At 36.8% G+C, this 18905-nt stretch overlaps 3 protein-coding genes across 6 annotated transcripts; 2 read left to right on the top strand and 1 right to left on the bottom strand.

Moving 5' to 3' along the window:
• Window positions 1-164: 164 nt before the first annotated feature.
• On the top strand, window positions 165-4073 carry LOC132194365 (protein lin-54 homolog). Of its 2 annotated transcripts, none has more exons than XM_059615592.1 (10): window positions 165-301; window positions 1262-1471; window positions 1535-1729; window positions 1798-2187; window positions 2236-2364; window positions 2418-2543; window positions 2597-2922; window positions 2977-3214; window positions 3278-3480; window positions 3543-4073. In XM_059615592.1, the coding sequence occupies exons 2-10, from the start codon at window positions 1271-1273 to the stop codon at window positions 3727-3729; spliced, it is 1995 nt and encodes a 664-aa protein (XP_059471575.1). In that variant the 5' UTR covers window positions 165-301; window positions 1262-1270; the 3' UTR covers window positions 3730-4073. The 2 variants fall into 2 exon arrangements, with proteins under 2 accessions (XP_059471575.1, XP_059471576.1); XM_059615593.1 differs by lacking the exon at window positions 165-301 and adding an exon at window positions 361-447.
• Window positions 4070-5753, bottom strand: LOC132194371 (zinc finger CCHC domain-containing protein 9-like). Its single transcript, XM_059615601.1, has 2 exons — window positions 5539-5753; window positions 4070-5370 (listed from the first exon to the last, which is right to left on the bottom strand). The coding sequence occupies exon 2, from the start codon at window positions 5364-5366 to the stop codon at window positions 4107-4109; it is 1260 nt and encodes a 419-aa protein (XP_059471584.1). The 5' UTR covers window positions 5367-5370; window positions 5539-5753; the 3' UTR covers window positions 4070-4106.
• Window positions 5754-6076: 323 nt separating this feature from the next.
• On the top strand, window positions 6077-14480 carry LOC132194259 (uncharacterized). Of its 3 annotated transcripts, none has more exons than XM_059615427.1 (23): window positions 6077-6456; window positions 8596-8696; window positions 8769-9059; window positions 9125-9379; window positions 9451-9528; window positions 9606-9881; window positions 9940-9984; window positions 10042-10086; window positions 10144-10567; window positions 10623-10740; window positions 10800-10959; window positions 11012-11145; window positions 11202-11482; window positions 11539-11698; window positions 11756-11889; window positions 11942-12109; window positions 12166-12456; window positions 12512-12837; window positions 12889-13049; window positions 13102-13223; window positions 13280-13580; window positions 13641-14001; window positions 14064-14480. In XM_059615427.1, the coding sequence occupies exons 2-23, from the start codon at window positions 8636-8638 to the stop codon at window positions 14093-14095; spliced, it is 4224 nt and encodes a 1407-aa protein (XP_059471410.1). In that variant the 5' UTR covers window positions 6077-6456; window positions 8596-8635; the 3' UTR covers window positions 14096-14480. The 3 variants fall into 3 exon arrangements, with proteins under 3 accessions (XP_059471410.1, XP_059471409.1, XP_059471411.1); XM_059615426.1 differs by lacking the exon at window positions 6077-6456 and adding an exon at window positions 7250-7415; XM_059615428.1 differs by lacking the exon at window positions 6077-6456 and adding an exon at window positions 8079-8231.
• The last annotated feature ends 4425 nt before the right edge of the window (window positions 14481-18905 follow it).

Genomic DNA, 18905 nt, shown 5'->3' with positions numbered 1-18905 from the left:
ATTAAGAGAGATAAATAGTGTTGCCGACAATTTTTATTGAAAATACTGGCAAAGCATGAAAATAATGGTAAAATTCAAAGTTAAAAATTCGTCAATATTAATCCGCCTGCTTTGAATAGCCAATGAGTGGCTAGCATAGTTTCATGCATCAGCCAATCAGAGAACAGCTCTCGTCGCAATGCAAAGTGGGTCCAGTATGGTGGGCGCGTGATTTTGAAGAACGAGATTCGCTTTTGGATTAATTTTCTCTAACAATTTGCAATCTGCGGGACATATTACCATCTCCAGAATCTTCATTGCAGTGAGTTCTTTTATTTTGTTAATTTTTGTGGTAAAGCAACCTCTGCTGGCCTGGAAAAATGATATAAACAAGCATCGACTGATAGATTTGCGGCAACACCCACAGCGGTGCTCGTAAACAAGCGCAAAACAGACAATTTTTACTCGGTAAGGTGAATTTTAGTGTCCCGGGTCAACATATTATGTAAAATTAAAGCCTGATGGTTAATTTCCAGTGTTTGCCGACGTACAGAGAAGTCCCCATCGCGACCAATGATTCCTCGCGGGGGTCACTTTTGAACGAATTTGAAATTTCCCTGCTTAGCTGGCAGAAAATGGCGCGTCATTTCTTTACCCGGCCGCTTTATTAGTGAACCACTTTATTTTTTATATTTAACCCGCTTAGGGCCACCGTCGCTCCTGTTTTGCGGTAAAAAAAGAGTTCGCACATTGACAAAAAAGTAATTTGTTTGATGTATTGAGTTCCGAAATGTGTAATATTGCATAATTTTATACTCAAAGTTGCATGACCATATACATTCAAAAGTTCAAATTCAAACGGAGAATGCAACATGGCGGCACAGGCTCCAACTAATAGGATAATTCAAATATGGGAAAATATGGAACGTGCGAGGAAATTAGCGCTAAAAAATGGGATTCTTTTCGTTTAAGTTTTATTAAATTGGATTTACTAGAAGATTCTGTTTGATCGATGAAATATGTAATATTAATTATTAAGTCCACAATGAAAACAATGAATTCCAAATCTACATTATTATATTATTATCATTATTTATTCTTCTCAATCAATATTTAAAAAAAATATACACAAAATTAAAGAAAATATACAATTATTACCATTAATATAAATAATAGAATGGATTTAGGTATTTAAAATATTTTCTATTATAAGATGCAATTATTTTTTGTTTGAAAACCAATTATTATTTCTGGCTAATAATTCGGCTTTAACAATTCACAGGTCCCAATCATGTCAGAGCAAATATCATCAAGTGATTTGGATTCCCTCGTCACCTTTCAAACGGAACTTGCAAAATTAGAACCTGACGATGACGAAGTTTATGAAGAGACGGAGGAAGAAATGATGGTTGGAGAAACACAGGTGTTGGAGGAGGATGTAAATGATGCCTTACTTCAAGGAGTTGTCATAAATGATGGCGAAAATGAAATGGTACGTCCTTTTGACCACTAAATTTGAAATTTTTTGATTACTAATAATTATAAACATTTTTAGATCACAAGCGAGGTTGCTGAGAGCCTGGAGCAAGGAACTTATCTATTCCTCCAGCAGCCTAGTGACTCAGGAAGTGGGCAATTTTTTACTCAAGCCAGAACCTCTGACGGAAATTTAATTCAGCTTCGTCAAATTCCCTCCACGTCTACAAAACTTCCAACCATTAGACCTGCACCCGCCTCTCCAAAAAAACAGGTAATAAGAAAGACCTCTTAATTTTGATGTTTTTCCTGTTCAATATTTTATAATAATTTTTATTTCAGAACGTAACCAAGCTTGTTATAAGTGGCGGCAACACAAAATCACCCATCATGATACCCAGTTCTCCAGGAACACCGCAGCAAATCAAGCTGATTGGAACTACATCTTCTCCTGGTCCCAGCGTCCAGAGAATTTCTCTCTCACAAGCCCAGCAAATGGGTTTGCTTGGATCAAGCAAGCAACTAATTTCACCATCAAATCTGCAAAATCTGAATCTGAACAAGCTGGCCAAGACTACGTCGTCATCATCCCCAAGAATCACTATGATAACCCAAGGCCAGAAGACTCCTACGAAAATTCTACCAGCACCATCTCTCAAGCCAATTATTTCGGCCCAACCGACCATTAGGCAACTGTCAGGCACAACTCAAAAAGTCATCATTAGACAAGCTGTATGTTTTGCGAGCTGTTTACTCTGCATTTTCTAACTTTCGTTCCAGGGAGGCTCGAGGACGCTGAACTCGTCGCCTGGTTCGGGTGGCATTGGTGGACAAATTATTAGAATTCCTGCAACTCAGAATATCATAAGTTCGTCAGGAGACGGAATTCAGTTGCCAGGAAATAGACAAGTACCTTTTTTATTTCAGCTATGTAGTTATATTTTATTAATAATTTTTAATAGTTTGTTCGCATTGTCGCCTCACCCAACACACCGGCCACGACAAAAACGCCTGCAAGTCCAATGAAGCAACAAGTTATTTCTCCAGCGCCCTTGAAAGTTGTGCCAATTGCTCCTGCTCAAACTATTGTAAGTTTGGTTCTTTCATTTATAATTTGGAGTTTAATGATCAAGGTCCACAGCAACTTGCAACAAAGCCGCAAAAGATTATGATTCCTGCTACAACCTCGGGGAGAGTCAGTCAGGTTTCTACTGCGGCAGTTACACAGCTTGGAGGCACACTGGTGCCCACTGCCGGCGGAAACTTCATGGTATTGCCGACACAAATTTACGAGCAGCTGCAAGGTGCAACCCCAATCGCAACAGAGCTGAAACTGAAGCAGCCAGAGCAAAGGCTGAGCCCTAAGTCCCTTCTTGACGCCCGAACCGAAAGTCACGCTAAACTTGCCCTAGAGGCCAACCTAAAACGAAAACCCTGCAATTGTACAAAATCTCAGTGCTTGAAACTGTAAGTTTGCTCCATTGAAATTCTAGATTTATTTATTAACTTTAAAATTATAAGGTACTGTGACTGCTTTGCAAATGGAGAATTCTGCTTCAATTGCAACTGCAACACTTGCTTCAATAATCTGGAGCATGAGGAAGATCGACAAAGGGCCATCAGAGCCTGCCTGGAGAGAAATCCAACAGCATTCAAACCCAAAATTGGAAAAGCACAAGTTGGAGACGAAAGGAGGCACAACAAGGGATGCAACTGCAAGCGGTCGGGGTGCTTGAAGAACTATTGTGAATGTTTTGAGGTAAAACAAGAGCTTAATAGTTGAATTGTAAAATTTTACAAATTTTACATTCTGTTCATGCAGGCTAAGATCCCCTGCACACACATGTGCAAATGTGTTGGATGTCGCAATCTGGAGGACAGCGAGGAACGCAAAATGGATCGCGAAAATGTGGTGCTCGCTGCTGGCTTGAGGGCAAGACAGCAGCACTTGTATGCAGCCAGCAGAGCCAGACTTACCATGACAAAGAGGGGAAAGCCAGTGTTGGCCAGCCAGGGTCTCACAAGGTAAACATGATCATTTCCTTTGCTTTTAGATGAATTATTTTACTGTCATTTAAATCTTGCAGGCAACCATTTGGCTTCATGAATCAACGGCTGGTGGATGCCACATGCCATTGTCTGCTGGCCCAGGCCCAAGAAGGAGAATCCATGGAAATGGACGAGGTCCAAATTGAGCAGAAAATATTGCAAGAGTTTGGTGAGTGCCTCAAACAGTTCATCGAGTGCTCGGCCAGTGTTGATCATAACTTGTAATTGCATTCGAACTGCCTTTAAATTCATGTTGAAGTTATTAACAGTAAAATTAGATCCTGTGTCATAATTGTATTAAAATTTGTAAAATATTTTTCAACATCACGTGGAGACTTTGTAAATCATCATGTAAAATTATGTTGCAGTGGATTTTTTTGACTGCATAAAAAATTTAAGTTAATCAAATCATGAATGTGTTACTCTTAAAAAAGGTTCATTTGCAGTCTTGAATTCCTTTAATTTAAAATTTTGCGTAACAGAATTTTATTGTGTCTATAGTTTTTATAGTTTGCGACAAATATAACAGAGTTTAAATAAAATTCATACCAAAAGGATGATGGTCTTGATAGAAATACTTCATGTTTTATTTAATTGTACATTTAAAACTTGATGATTTTATTCTTTTTGTGACCTTCAACAGTGATAGTTTTTGCTTTCTTGTCTTCGTCTAGAGCCTCTATCGATGTCGAATATTTTGCGCTTGGCACAGTCACTGTGCTCTCCTGTCTTTCTTGAGCCAATTGTGGGCAATCTTTCTTCAGGTGTGTGACGTCTCCACAAACTCTACATCCACCGCCCTGTGGATATAGGCCGCGAGGGTTATCAGGGCATTGGCGAGAAATGTGGCCAGTTTCCCCACAGACAAAACACGTGCCAAACTTGTAATCATTTCCTTGAGCGACTTTGCACTGAGGACTCTTGTGCTCTGTAGAACCACACTTGAAACAGACATCGCAAGACCCTGTCGACAGCTTTGGACACTCGGACATCACGTGTCCTGACTGGCGGCAGTGAAAGCATACTTTCCTTTTTTCTCGAGTCAGGGTCTTTTCAGCTCTCCTTCGCTCCAACTTCATAGCCTTCATCACCTCAACCTTTGGAATTCCTTCTTTCAGCATTTTTTTCTTCAGCTCCCTAAGACGTTCAGCATCTTCCTTTAGCACAGGAAAGCCATCATACAAGTCAATTTCAATTTCCCTGCCATCAACATAGATTTTGGTCGTCAGTGGTTTGCGACGCTTCGGATCAAGGCCCTCCGCCTCCTTTACAGCTCGACGCTTCTTTGCTGTTTTTGGCTGCTGGGCAGGATTTTTTCCTGCTACATAGTCTGCTTTTGTTCCCATAAATGATTTGTCGGATTTTTCGTTCTTATTAGGAATGCTTTGTTCTGTTTCAACTTGAATTTTCTTCTTTTTCTTTTTCTCTACTTTCTCACTTGCAGAATCGTTGTTGATCACTTTCTGCTTTTTCTTCTTTTCTTCATAATCGTCTTGGGAAGTGTTTTTGATAACCTTCTTCTTTTTCTTCTTTTCTACATTATTAACTGGGGAAATGTTGCTGGCAACTTTCTTCTTTTTCTTAGGCTTTTCCTTCTTGCTTTCAGAAGATGTTGAAATTTGGCTTTGCAAATAATCTGGCCGTAAAAGTTTACCGTCAGAACCAAACTCTGCCCACTGCTTTGGGACTTCTTCTATCTTCTTGCTTTTCGCCCTCTTGATTTTTTCTTGCAATTCCTGACTCTGCTCTTGACCCTGCTGGCTTTCAATAAGCTGTTTTTTCATATCAGCCCAAGAAGTTGCTTCCTCAGTCACTCTTGCATTGCTCGCTTTTGAGCCAGCAGCTCGAGCAAATCTAGTCATTTTCCTGGAAAATAAACAACTTATTTTATTAATGTTTTATTACGTATCAAACGAAATAGGGTCGTAAAAATCAAATATAACAATAACGTAGAATCAAATTATGTATAATGAAAACCGATGAAAACTGAGAACAGATTTTTTACATAAGATTTTTAATAATATTAATTCATACCTGTGACCTGTGTGTTACTCAAAATTCAGCTTTTTTATTTCTTGGACGGGTATGTAAATAATTTATCTGAGCAAGATGACCGTCAATAAATGTGTTATAAAAATTTACTACGGTAAACAAACTCCAATAAAATTAAATTGACGATTTTTGCAGCAGAAAGTATGGTTTGTTTATCCGAAATCCGCAATCCGCATCCGCATGGCCGACACGTGACACCAAACCATCTAGCGGAAGAATGAAACAACAAGTGCAATTCGTGGATTGGTCATTGGACGTAGAGGAGGCGCATGGCGCCAAATATGAACAGGTGAATATTGCAGAAATAATTTTAAGTTCACATGTTTGAAGAAGAATTCTTTGTTTTTATTTTCATTTGAATTCTGAAATTTACTTAAATAAATAAATCTTTTAATCTAAGCAGTCCTTCGAGAGGCATTATTTCGCTGCTTTGTGAAATCATCAATCATTGATTTTTGCCGGTATTTTGAAGTTTTTGCACCGATCACGCCGGCCACGCCTTTTTCATTCGAGACTCGAGACTCGAGTGGAGGGATGCAAGGAGATTGGTTGGCCGGCACATGCACGTTAACACATTTGTAAACAAATTGTGCGATTAGTTTTTCATTGGTTTTGCATACGTTCTATCTGTCGTACATCACACAAGTGGATGCCGTTGTCGGTCGTTGGGACTGTGTAAACTTTGTGGTGTTTAATGAGACGAGCAATCACGCGTGTTGTCCCTGACGTCTGGAGTCCAGCAGTCTTCCCTGTTTTAATCGTTTTGATTGTCAATTCTCTGCAGATAGAGGCAATTAAGAAAAATTCACTGTTGCCGACTGCTTTCGAAGGAGGCAAACCCGTTCAAGGACGGGAGAAACTGCAAAGAGCGAGTATTCGGCTGCTAGAATTTTGTGAAAGGTGAGTTAAAACGGATAAAACGGAATCGTCGAGTAATAAACTGCGTTATATTACACCTTTATCCAAAATTGTGTGCGGTTTACAAAGTTAGTGACAGAAATTAAATTTTGCGGTCCATCCTAGTAATTACTAATTAACAACAAAACCGCTAGTTTACTATTCCTCTATGTATCTTGAATTTAAAAAATACGTTCATACATAAATGATAAATGCCCTTCAAATATGTGTAATGTATTTTACGGCATTTAAATTTAAATGTTTATGCATAAACGCGTTTTTATTTTATTTACATAGAAGGAAAAAATAATTTCAAAATTATTTTTAAAGCTTAAGTTTATGACATAATATTAGGCAAGACATGCCATAATGGCAATGTAATGACAAATGAGTGACAAAAAAATAAGGTTTTATTAATCAACACGTAAAATAAAAACAGCATTAGTAAAATACATTAAAGTGTGCCATAAATCAACGATTCCATAATCAAAATGCTAATTTCGTATATGTTGGAGGAGGGTGTAGAGAAAAATCTATATTATGCATTTTGTTTTATCTTTACTAAAAGGCTGGCTATACCAGAATTCAATAAATATGGTTTTTTACGCAGTGCGTTTTTATTTATTGTGCGGTGCTTTTTATCACATGCGGAAAAATTACGAGGCTTTACCACCACCACTCGTCGCATTCCTCGTCGCAAGCTAAGTCAAAATCAGCCGGTGAAAAACCAAAGGCACGAAAGCTGATCACGTGTGTGAGGTGGGCTGGTGGGGCTAAAAGCCAGAGCCAAAGCTAGAAATCGGTTCAGTTGAGGAGGCCACAGTAGAGACAAAAGACTTATGTTGGGCGAGCAATCAAAATAGTCAGAAGTGTCAGAACAGAGGTTTGGAAGCTGACAATCTAACAATTTGGAAACAAAATTAAACCGCAACAACTCCGGAGGTTAAAAAATAATCATAGAGGTATATTAATTATATTTTTTTCTTCAAATATAGAGATATATTATTTAAATTGAAATAATTAATATTTACTCAAACATCAATTGATGTTGAGTAATTATTTATTTAATGTCGTAAATCTAAGCAGAGATAATTGTAATTATTTACTAAATTTCCTTGGTCACCATTAGCATATTATTGTTTTGTCTGTACTTATTTCAGATAATTATTTGTAAACAAAATTACCATTGCGTATAAAGAATACGGGATGTTAAAAAGGGTTGACAAATTTATGCCCTTTGGACGTGCGACAAAATTAATCAGTCAATTTACCAATTTACTGAAACTGATAAAGGGCAATATTTCATTTAATGCCATTTTAAATTTTAATAAAGCAGTTATTATGATGTACTCTGTACTCATAGTGTTTTATCAAACAAAATAAGCAGGCGAGAATAATCAGCAGGCGCGGTCGATTGCGTATTGTTCGATTTTTAGCTCCATAAAGATTAAATTATGTTCCGCGAAAAGAAGGCTGATTCCAAGTTATCAATTCTAACTAATTCATTATCGCGCAATCAAATTACTTGCTGATGTTTTTTTACATGCGGAATGTAAAAAATTTTATTTGAATTTCTGGGGAAGAACCAAATAAACTTTCATCTCGCACACATGAAACAGTCTTCAGTCCCTTCCACACACTCGAACTGCTCATTTCGCAACACGATTCGCCTGTATCCACCTCTATTAGCTTTGGCTATGTTGAACCGTGCGGCAGCTTCAGATTCCATCCATGAACCAAAGAACTTGGGAAATGTGAGAAGTTGAGGCTCAAAATACGTAAGAATCGCGTGCACATATGGCTCCTGTTGTATCGCGTACTCTATCATATTAATTTTTCCTGAGGGAATTAATTATATTCACCAGCGCAATCAAAAATTTTTTTTTTCAAAATGTACAATCCTAATAAATAAATTCTTAATGTAGTTACTAACAAAGAAAATTAATCATTAAATTATAGCATAATAAAAAGATCAACTTTTATTGTTCATCAGCCCCAAATATATCTGCTTTCAGAAGAATATTTTTAGTCACTTTTACTTCTTCCTTCAGAATTCAGAAAATTAATTTTGTTTTAATCAAAATTACTTAAAGTATAATGGATTAAGGGTATTTAATTTTGTGGAATGAATTATGTTTTCAGGTTCAAATAGAGCAGAACCTGTTTGAGCCCATGCATAATAATGCCGCCCCAGCAAGGAGCAACTGGAAATCAGAGCCAGCCAGTGTCCAATAAGAAAATTCGTAAGTGATTTTTTGCTCTCAACTTTCTGCATTTTTACATTTTTTAATACAACTCAACACATTAATTATCAGGTGCCTTCAATGCTGATGTGTTCATATGGCGATTGACTGAACACGATGGAAAAAGTAGCTGGACACACCAAGAATTGCAAGCTTTGTACACAAAAGAGGTTGAACCGTTTGGTTACAAATTCCCATACCGTCGAATGCTACTGGAGCTGTGCTACAAGAAGTTTGCTTATGTGTCTCAGTTAGAAGGCAATGTTGAAATTGTCCACGTAATCCATGGAAATATTTGGAAGTACATTAAGCAAGTGAATCCTGAAAAACCTCCTGTCGTTCAGCGCAGTCCACAGAACAAAGGTCTTAATCTTTTTTAATTCCAATCAGTTTGTGTTTATTTTTATTAACCTCATGATAACTTATAGATGTGAAGCAGACGACGCTGAAATTTGTCAAATTCCTTGCAACAAACGGATTGTGCTTTGGTACCTGTGCTGTAAGGGAGTCAAAATTGTCTGAAAGGTTTCAGTTAATTTTCCCCACCTCCACTTCATACTCAAAAGTTCTGGAGCACATGGTGAAAAGTGGTTTGATGAAAAGAAAGGGTGAAGATATGTACTTATTTGATGCCACTCGCACAAGAGCCTATCTGCAACAATCAAAGGATATCACAACTAAAGGTGCACAAAATTTTTTTTATATTTTAAAGGCTATTTTATTCTCTTTATTTTTCTTCAATTTTAATTAAAAGTTGCTGCAAATGGAGTTGCTGCAGGAGGAATGAAACATTCACAACCAATAGCTACTGCACATTCAAATGGAAAGGATGGTAAAAATAATTAAACTCCAATTTTCTTTTTTGTTTTGATATCTTTACAGAAAATTATTTAAAATTAAACATTACAGAAGTGGAGGATACTGCCCATGCATTCCTTAAGTATCTATCAAATTGGGGTGTTGAAAGTGCTTCCCCAATTAGTGAAGAAAAGCTCCGAGAGAAGTTTATGGCAGGAATAAAGAATAGCTCAGAACAACTGTACACCTTTGTGCTGGCTTATCTGCTGGCAAATAAAATTGCTGAACACTTTGGTTCAACTAGAATCAAGTTTAACAAGCAGCGGGTGAGAAACATTGTTGATCAACAACAGCCACCACAGCAGAAACCAATACTTGCTGCACCTGGTAAAGCAAAAATCTGCGGTGAAAATGTTATTTATTTATTTATTTATTATTTTTATAGTGTTACGACTGCCTATAATCCAGAAACCTATATTAGCTCCACCATGTAAGGATTTAATGCTTTACGTCTTTTTCTTATTTTTAATGTTCTATTTATTTATAGTTTCACAACAGCAACCACAGCAGAAACCTCTACTAACTCAACCAGGTAAGAATAGAATTTGTAAAAAAAATTTTTTTTAATAATGTGAGCATTTTTTTCTAGTTCAATATCCACCAAGTAATCAGCTGGTACCTTCCCAACCTAACGGAACATCATTTAATGGTTTTACAAACTTCCAAGCCTCTAGACAGCAACAGAAGACAGGAAGACAAAGATTCAATAATGCACAGAAGGGCATGAGCAGAACTGTGGCTAATCTGATGCGAGACAATGGTCTTCTCCCTGGTTCCAAACGTTTCGAGTGGAGCGTAGTTACTGGGGAATATGTGAATGACAATCGCAAGACTTTTATTGATCAGCGAAGGGCATTCAGTGTTGGGAACCTTTTCAATCAACCAGAGATATACTACCCTCAGGACATGGACTATTGTTCCGAATGCGCTTCGTCATTTGCAAATAGTGAAGACTTGGAGAACCACTTGGATACTGACATGCACAAATTCATGACCATCTACTCAAAAACAAGGTAGTATCGTGTGAAGGTTTTCGGTAAGTTCTGTTTAACCAGGTTTTCATTTTAGAGGGAAAAGTGATGGAGCTGGTTTACCTGATGAGTTGAGTGGAAAACGTCAAAGTATTGTCATTCAGAGCTCGGCAGAAAATGAAGGGCGAGAAACTTTAAGCTTCCATATTGTGCTGGTCAGTACTTACATCTTAAATTATTGCCGTTTTATAAATTTCGGCAAAAATATTTATAGGAATCAGAGGAACCCTTGAAAAGGGACATCTACTTGGAATTGCTTTACCATCCTTCTGAGGAGAGTGGCTTAAATTGTCATCTTTTGGAGACATTTTATGTCGTTGGAGATGAAGACATTCTCTCTGTAGATGAAAAGAGTGCTATTGTGCTTGAGAAAGGTATTTTTGTGTGTTTGTGTTACTTATGAGTATTTATTTGTTACTTTTTTAGGAGTTCCTTCAATGAAGAGTTTCGTCCTTGATTGCATTTACCCTGGTTTCTTAGAATATGTGATTGCTTTCAAGTTCTGCTTCATAAATGAGGAGGGTGATCTTGTTGAAGAGTTCTTTGTTATGAAGAAGATGGTAAAAATTTTATGCTACTACCCAACAAAATTTGTATAAATTGTATATATTTGCAGAACATTAAAATTGGATACTCATATACTGAGGAAACTTCCGAGATCAGTGGTACACCTAGAAGACAGAAGTTCCACATGGTTGATGAAGAAGACTACAACATCATCGAACCTCCTCTCATAGAAGAAGCAGAGTTTCCTCCTCTTCCCAGATCTTCACTAAAAGTTGTCCACAGACTGGAGGACTATCCTTTGCCATGGCGTCATATCAGCTACTTCAACTATGGATTTAACATTGGCCCTGACCCCTGGCTTGAAACTCTCAAGAAGAAACTAAAGATTTTGTAAAAACTAATGTTAATTTTTTGTCTGCAATGTTTAATGTTGAAAATTTGTATAGGGAGTGCCTTTTAGGCGGAGCAGTTGTAAATAATTATACCCCATTCTTCAAGCTCTTGCTTTTCTTGGAGGAACATCAAATTCTGTGTGACTTGAGGAAATATGCTTTGGAAGATGCAACTCTGCAGCATATTGGCACCTCAAGGAATTTCTACCTACAAGTATTTCTTTCGTCCAACATTTTTTAAAGTCTACTGAGTCTTACTTCCTCCATTAAGGTACCTGGTCTTGCTGAAAATCGTCCTTCGGTACTTGTTTGTGATGCAATTTACATCACCACTAGTTTGGGAGTGTACAAGGGGTTTGTTAACTTGGTTGAGCAGCACCGCATCAGATTTGGAATGGGTCCTAGGTGAGTATAATCTATATAAGAGTAACAAATAACTTCAATGAGTTGATTTCAGCTTTGTTCAAGACTTTCATCCGGACTTAAAAGTTTCGGTCCATTTCTCCTTCAACAGGACGTGCCTGAAGGTACAGCACAGGGCGCTGGAATTGATGAGGGACACTCAGCAATTGCCACAAACTTTGTTCCCACGTACTTGTGAATCATTCAAGGAAGAAATCAACATGTACGTTGATCTGAAAGTTATGCTTAGATGAAAATTAACTCTATACAAATTTGCAGCATTGATTGGTTTAACACTCGTATCAGCCAAAATCCCATGCAGCGGCAAGCTGTGCAAAACATTGTGAATGGGACGTCCATGCCAGCACCCTATTTGATCTTTGGGCCTCCAGGTACAGGCAAGACGGTGACTCTTGTTGAAGCAATGAAGCAAGTTTACTTGCTCAAAAGTGGCTCTCACATCTTGGCTGTTGCTCCCTCCAACTGGGCTGCAGATTTGCTGGCCTTAAAACTCCTGGAATCCGTGCCAGCCAGCAAACTGATCCGCTTGTACAGTCCTAGCGTTAAATAGTAAATCAGAAAATCTTGCATTGTTCAGTAATTTATAAAGTAAATTTTGTTGCAGCTCTAAAGTTCCTCAGAAATTGAGACCAGTTTCCAATTACCAGGACGAATCGTGCCACTTTCCAGCACTCAACTACTTGTTGCAGTTCAGGGTTGTTGTTATGACAATGATTAGCGCTGGAAGACTGTACAGTGGAAACTTCCAGCCTGGACACTTCACTCACATCTTCATCGATGAGTGTGGGCATGGAATGGAGCCAAGTGCACTTGTGCCTATTGCTGGGCTTCAAGGCTATCGCCACAGGCCTAGTCAGATTGTGATCTCTGGTGATCCTAAACAGTTGGGTCCAATCGTCCATTCCCCTGTAGCTATAGCAATGGGTCTAGGTAAAATTATAAAATTCCTCCGAAGCATTCAAATAATGTCTGATTTTGCAGGGGACTCATTGCTGGTGAGATTGATGGACTCAGTTGATTTGTACCAAAAGACTGAAGGTAGCTACAATGCTAGCGTCCTCACAAAGCTAACCTACAATTACCGATCTCATCCGCAAATCCTGAAGGTGCCTAATGACCTCTTCTACGAGGGAGAGTTGCTTGTAAGTTGAGGTGTACATGAAGTTAGAATAGAATTATAATTTAACCTTTCAGCCATGTGGTGATATCAAGAAAATTGCTTCAGCCTGTGGTCTAACATGGCTGCCTAATAGTGAATTTCCCCTGGTTTTCCATGGCATCAATGGAAGGGATGAGCAGAGCCCACAATCACCCAGGTATTTTATTTGTGCAAAAATTAAATTTTTAAAATTTTTATTAATAAAAATTTCAGCTACTTCAATGTGGCTGAAGTCCACGAAGTGGTCAAATATGTGAAGAAGATAATGGCCTCAGAGTTCAACGGTGTGATGCTGAGCCAAAACGAAATTGGTGTGGTGAGCCCATACCGTGGCCAGCTCAATAAACTGAACAGAGCTTTGGCTTGTGCTGGCTTTCCTGACGTCTGTGTTGGATCTGTTGAGGAATTCCAAGGCCAGGAAAGGAGAGTCATCATCATTTCGACTGTCAGATCAAACCCTGCCCAACTCAAATTGGACCACAAATTCAATCTCGGATTTGTGCGCGAACCAAGGGTACATTATAAAAATAATCATTATTATATATGAGCAACTAACTAATTTGCTTTTTTTCAGAGGTTCAATGTTGCTGTAACCAGGGCCAGTGCTCTTTTGATCATCGTTGGAAACCCACACCTCTTGCAGACTGACAAAAACTGGCGTGCTCTCTTGGAACACATCTACATTCATGGTGGATACACGCACACTAACTGCCCCTTCAAGTTGGGACCACCCGTCCAGGTCGATTTTCGAGCTCCTGATGAAAATCTGTCAGCCATCAGAGGCAAATTGGAGCAACTCCAGCAGAAGCTTAAGGACAAGATTTCCGAAATGGAGTCTGCCGGAGATGATGGCACCTCAAATGCAGTTCCTAAAAATGAAGATTCCTATGTTGAAGAGCTGCTCGTCCAAATCAGGAAGCTCAACTTCTTTACAGGTACTTTCAATCAAAGAGCTTATTATATTGGCGCTGCTAAAATCTAACTTATATTTTGGCAGAGGACGGTCCTGCTGGTTATCCTGGAGACTAGTAACTCGTGAGTACACGACCAAACCAATAAGCTAATTATATGAGGGAAAAACAATGAAGCATTATTTACTCTTATTAATGTAACAAGAAGTACAGATAATGAATCAAGACATTATTTCAAAATATTTTCCGTGGAGCTATATATTTTTATACCATTTAACTTTTTAAAAGCTCTAGCATGATGCTGATAATTAACAAGAATTTCTTGATTTCAATGAATTTCCTTTATCGTGATCTGCTTTTAATTTAATGATTAATCTTGGCTAACTTGGCCATGAAATAAAATAAATAAACAAACCACCATAAAATTATATGATATTGACAAAAATGCATTACTACTGTGCTGTTTTATGGAACAATAAATTGTAAGATTACATTGAATCATTTCAAATATAAATGCCTTTTAATAACTATTACCCAAAATAGACTTTTAAATATTTATGTTTTGATTTTTTTTATTCTGTAGCAGACGCTTCCATATTTTTTCCATCAAAACATGAACTTTAAATTTGGAAAAAAAATGCATAAGGATAAAAAAAAGATAATATGTTTAAAAAAAACACAAATGGCAAAGCAGTTTGGTCTGTATTTTGTAGAAATTAAACATTGCTGTGGATGAGATTAATTTACAAAAATTTTTCACTTCTTCGTTCATTCTTGTATGTTTTAATAACTTTCATCAGAAGCAAAATTTTTTAGTTTTGAATAACGTCATCAGGTAATTTAATATCACCAGCAATGTTTATGTTTAGCATACAAAGTTCATTGATTTTTATACCCCTTTGGCCCACACACCGGAGAGCCCTTTATAATAATTATTTTGAACGACAGGTGAAATCATTATAAATAGTTTGCGCCTGGTGATAAGATCTTCCAGCATGGAACGCAATTTGCTGTACATTTTTAGTTTTCGTTTTGTCTTGTATTTGACGCTTGTGTCAGGATTTTGGTTGCCAGTAAGTGTCCTCCAATTTAAAAGTAAATTTCTTTGCTTTGGAGCGAAGCTCTACGAACTTGTATTACACTTTCTTCGATTGACACTCAGTATTATCTCGTCTTTCGTTTTAATGAAACTGTCTGCTTCTGAAAGCTCTGTCGATAAAACTGTCTACTTGGTGGGTGCCGTGCAGACATTAGCTTATTCAACTTTTATTTCAGCAATTTTTCAATTGCGCCGTCAAAAAATAACTAATGTTATCAAACATTATAATGACTTAACATTTTCACCCTTATTTTGCTCTAATAGGTCCCGATTGGAGAAACATTTGTTTCATTCGATCATTTCTTATGTGGCAGTTGCATTTTTATTTACAGTGGGTAGCAATATGCTAAATATATACTTAGTTTCTCTGAATCCAATTCCTAGGAATAATTTGAATCCAAATGAGACCAATTTTGTACTGGATACAATACTTTCAAGCAAATTTCTTTTGAGAATATATCCGAACCTACATCAATTTCTTGCAAATCTTGAAGCCTTGTGCTTTGATATATACGCTGTTTGCTTCGTCATTGTTGCACTCAAAGAATTAGAAATACTGAAGAAAAAATTGGCCATAGTATTTTTTTCTGGCCACCCCACTCGCAAATTGCAGTTCTGCTCTTTGAAGAAAGAAAAAATTGATTTGAAATCGTGGGTGCACGATATGGAAAAATTGGCTGAGTATAAATTATTTTACAGCTATTTGTAAAAAATTAATCATTTATAATATAAAAGGCTTCACTCAAGGTGCTCTGATATATTGTCACCTTGTCTCATAGCCAGCGTAGCAAGAGATATTTCAACGCTCTGCATCACTGCGTATTTTTACTCCAATATAGCATGGGTAATCATAGTCAATTTTTATTACTTATGTTTCAAAATAAATTGTGCTTGATTTTATTTATTAGCCTCGTGGAAATGCAATTCTAATGTCTAGCTACGTTGCTGGTTTGATTGGCGCTTGCTTAGTATTGTATAGAGTTTACAATTACTGCTCTCTAGGACAGCGCTTGAAAACACTGGTACTTATTGTTAATTGACCCCTCTTGAAATTAGCTAGAGTAAAGCTCTGCGTTTTCCAGTCTGGAAGCATTACTGATGAAATTCAAAAAGGACCGTGGCTGGACCTGGATTCCCATCAACTGCAGTGCATCAATTTATTGTCAGTTAGATGTGAAAAATTATTTGTTTTTAGAGGGGGACATTACTTTGTATTATCTTCTCAATTTTTTGCGACAGCAGTTGGGACGGTGATTACCTATTACATTGTACTTGCTCAGGCAAGATAAAAATAAATATGTCAAACTTAATATATTTTTCAAGTTAAATTTACTTTTTAATTAAAAATATATTGCTCCGTTTTTATTGAAAAACTAGCGAGTTAAATTTTGCATGTGTATAATTACAATTTTCTCTTTTATCATATTTTAAAACAATGCATATATTAATATGGATCATGTGATTATTACTACAAAAATTATGTAATTAGATGAAAAACGTTTCGATCTTTCATTGTTGATTTGTATTGTAGTAATCGCTTCACTCAATGACTAAAATATAAATATTTGAGCAGTTTGAAATCAATAAATTTTCTTTTGATATGCATGCTTAAGTGACAACGTGCACTTTCAAATCAACACAAAATTTGCATTATTAGTTTGTCCTCATTGCCAAACATTCAGCATGTCGTGCAAATATTTCTACGTCCTTGGATTTCGTTTTGTCTTATTTTTGCAATTTTTGTCTGGATTTTGGCTGCCAATGAGTTTCCTGCAATTTAAAAGTAAATTACTTTGCTTTGGAGCGAAACTCTACGAACATGTGCTACGCTTCTCTCAATTAACGCACATCACTGTCGCTTGTTTCCTTTTACTTAAGTCTGCTAGAAATTCTGTAGACAAAAGTGTTCACTTAGTGGGTGCTGTGCAGACGTTAGCTTGTTCGCTTTTTATTTCAATAATGTTCCAATTGCATCGTCAAAAAATCACGTCCGTCATCAAAGATTTTAACGACTTTACATATTTGCCCTTGTTTCGCTCTAATAGGTCTCGAATTGAAAAATATTTGTTTCAGTCGATCATTTCTTTTACAACAGTTTCGTTTTTATACATAGTAGGTAGCGGTGCATACATCATGTACATAATTTTAGTCACTCCCAATAATCCCAGTCCTGAAAGTAATTTGAACGATACAATTTTGCAAATAGTTCTTTCAAACAAGTTTTTAATGATTGCTTGTCCTCACGCAAACTATGGGCTAGCAAATCTTAATGGTTTGTGCTTTGATGCGTGTATTGCCTGTTTCTTTATCGTAACACACGCAGAATTGCGAATACTGAAGAGAAAACTTGGCAGTGTATTTTATTCGCATCAACAACTCACTCTCAAGCACTGCAACTCTAAGAAAGAAAAAATTGGCTCTAAATACTTTAAAGCATGGGTTGCCAACATGGACAAATTGATTGGGTATTGATAAATTTATTTTAAATGCAACTCTAAAGCTAATTTTTATTTATTGAATTACAGGCTTCATACAAGGTGCTCTGATATATTATCGCCATGTATTATAGCCACAATATCACGGGACATAGCAACACTCTGCGTTTCTGCATATTTTTATTCTAACATGGACTTGGTAATATAATTTTTTTTACCCATTTAACTTCATCATCATTTTTGAAAGAAATATTCTAATTTTCCCAGCATGCTCAAGACGATGCAACGCATATTTTTGTTGGTGTACTGAATGCTTTATTGGTATTGCTTAGAATTTACATTTACTGCGCCTTCGGACAGAGCTTGAAAACATTGGTAATTAAGTAATTAATTTTTTTCTGCTGTAAAAGTTTGTCCCATTTTTTTTTTTAGTCAGCAAGCATTCCTGATGAAATACAAAAAGGACCGTGGTTGGACCTAGATTCCCATCAACTTCATTGCTTTAATTTAATAGCAGGGAAATGCGAGAAATTACTTGTTCTCCGAGGGGGGAATTTCTTTGTGTTGTCTTCACAGTTTTTCGCAACAGCAGTTGGAACAATTATTACCTATTACATTGTACTTGTTCAGGCAAGATAAAAATTTAAAGATACCTCCATATCTATTTCGGCAAAGTTTAATCTTTTAAAATATTTCTTTATTGTGGGAAATATTGAGTTCCGAAGTTGTGTATTGATCATTAATGATTAATTTTTAATGGGTATTTATGTAATTTATGCATATGAGCGGCTAGCAAAGTAGTTGAATATTTTCTTTAATAATTCAACCTACTTTGTGATTAATAAATATTGACCTGCTATTGAAATCAATAATTTTCCTTTGACAAGCATGTCATCGTCATCACCTGCAATTTCCTATGACCACATCTAAGCTAAATTATCAGTTTTTGTTCTTCACGGTTTTTCATAATACAAGTTTAGTTTTAATCTCCCAAGCTTAAGACGTACAAAATGAGAAGCAGCAGTTTCACATTTAAGCCGCTTCTGATTATTCTGTTGATCTCTGGAATTTGGATACCACACGGAGAACTGGACTTTCAGACTAGGGTACCGCGATTTGCAGCTGTTTTTTATGAACTTTTTCTTAACTTTTATCACATGGTGCAAGTAACTATAACCATTTATATACTTCTGACTGACAGAACCTTCAACTCAGATTTTATGTCAAAGTCAATTCAAGTGATTCGATCCAATCAGAATTTGATTCTATCATTAATTGGGACGGCAATTTTTCAAAAAAATCGCTGTAACATTACAAAAATTTTGCGTGAGTTGCAAAAGTACACGCAACTACCTGGAATCCAAAACCAGCAGAAAAGAATTCAGAAGAACATT

The sequence above is a fragment of the Neocloeon triangulifer genome, unplaced genomic scaffold (genome assembly GCF_031216515.1).
Source record: "Neocloeon triangulifer isolate White Clay Creek 2 clone unplaced genomic scaffold, ASM3121651v1 ptg000006l, whole genome shotgun sequence".
Lineage (NCBI taxonomy): Eukaryota > Metazoa > Arthropoda > Insecta > Ephemeroptera > Baetidae > Neocloeon > Neocloeon triangulifer.
The sequence above is the reverse complement of the archived record's forward strand: the minus strand, read 5'-3'. Positions and strand labels throughout refer to the sequence as shown.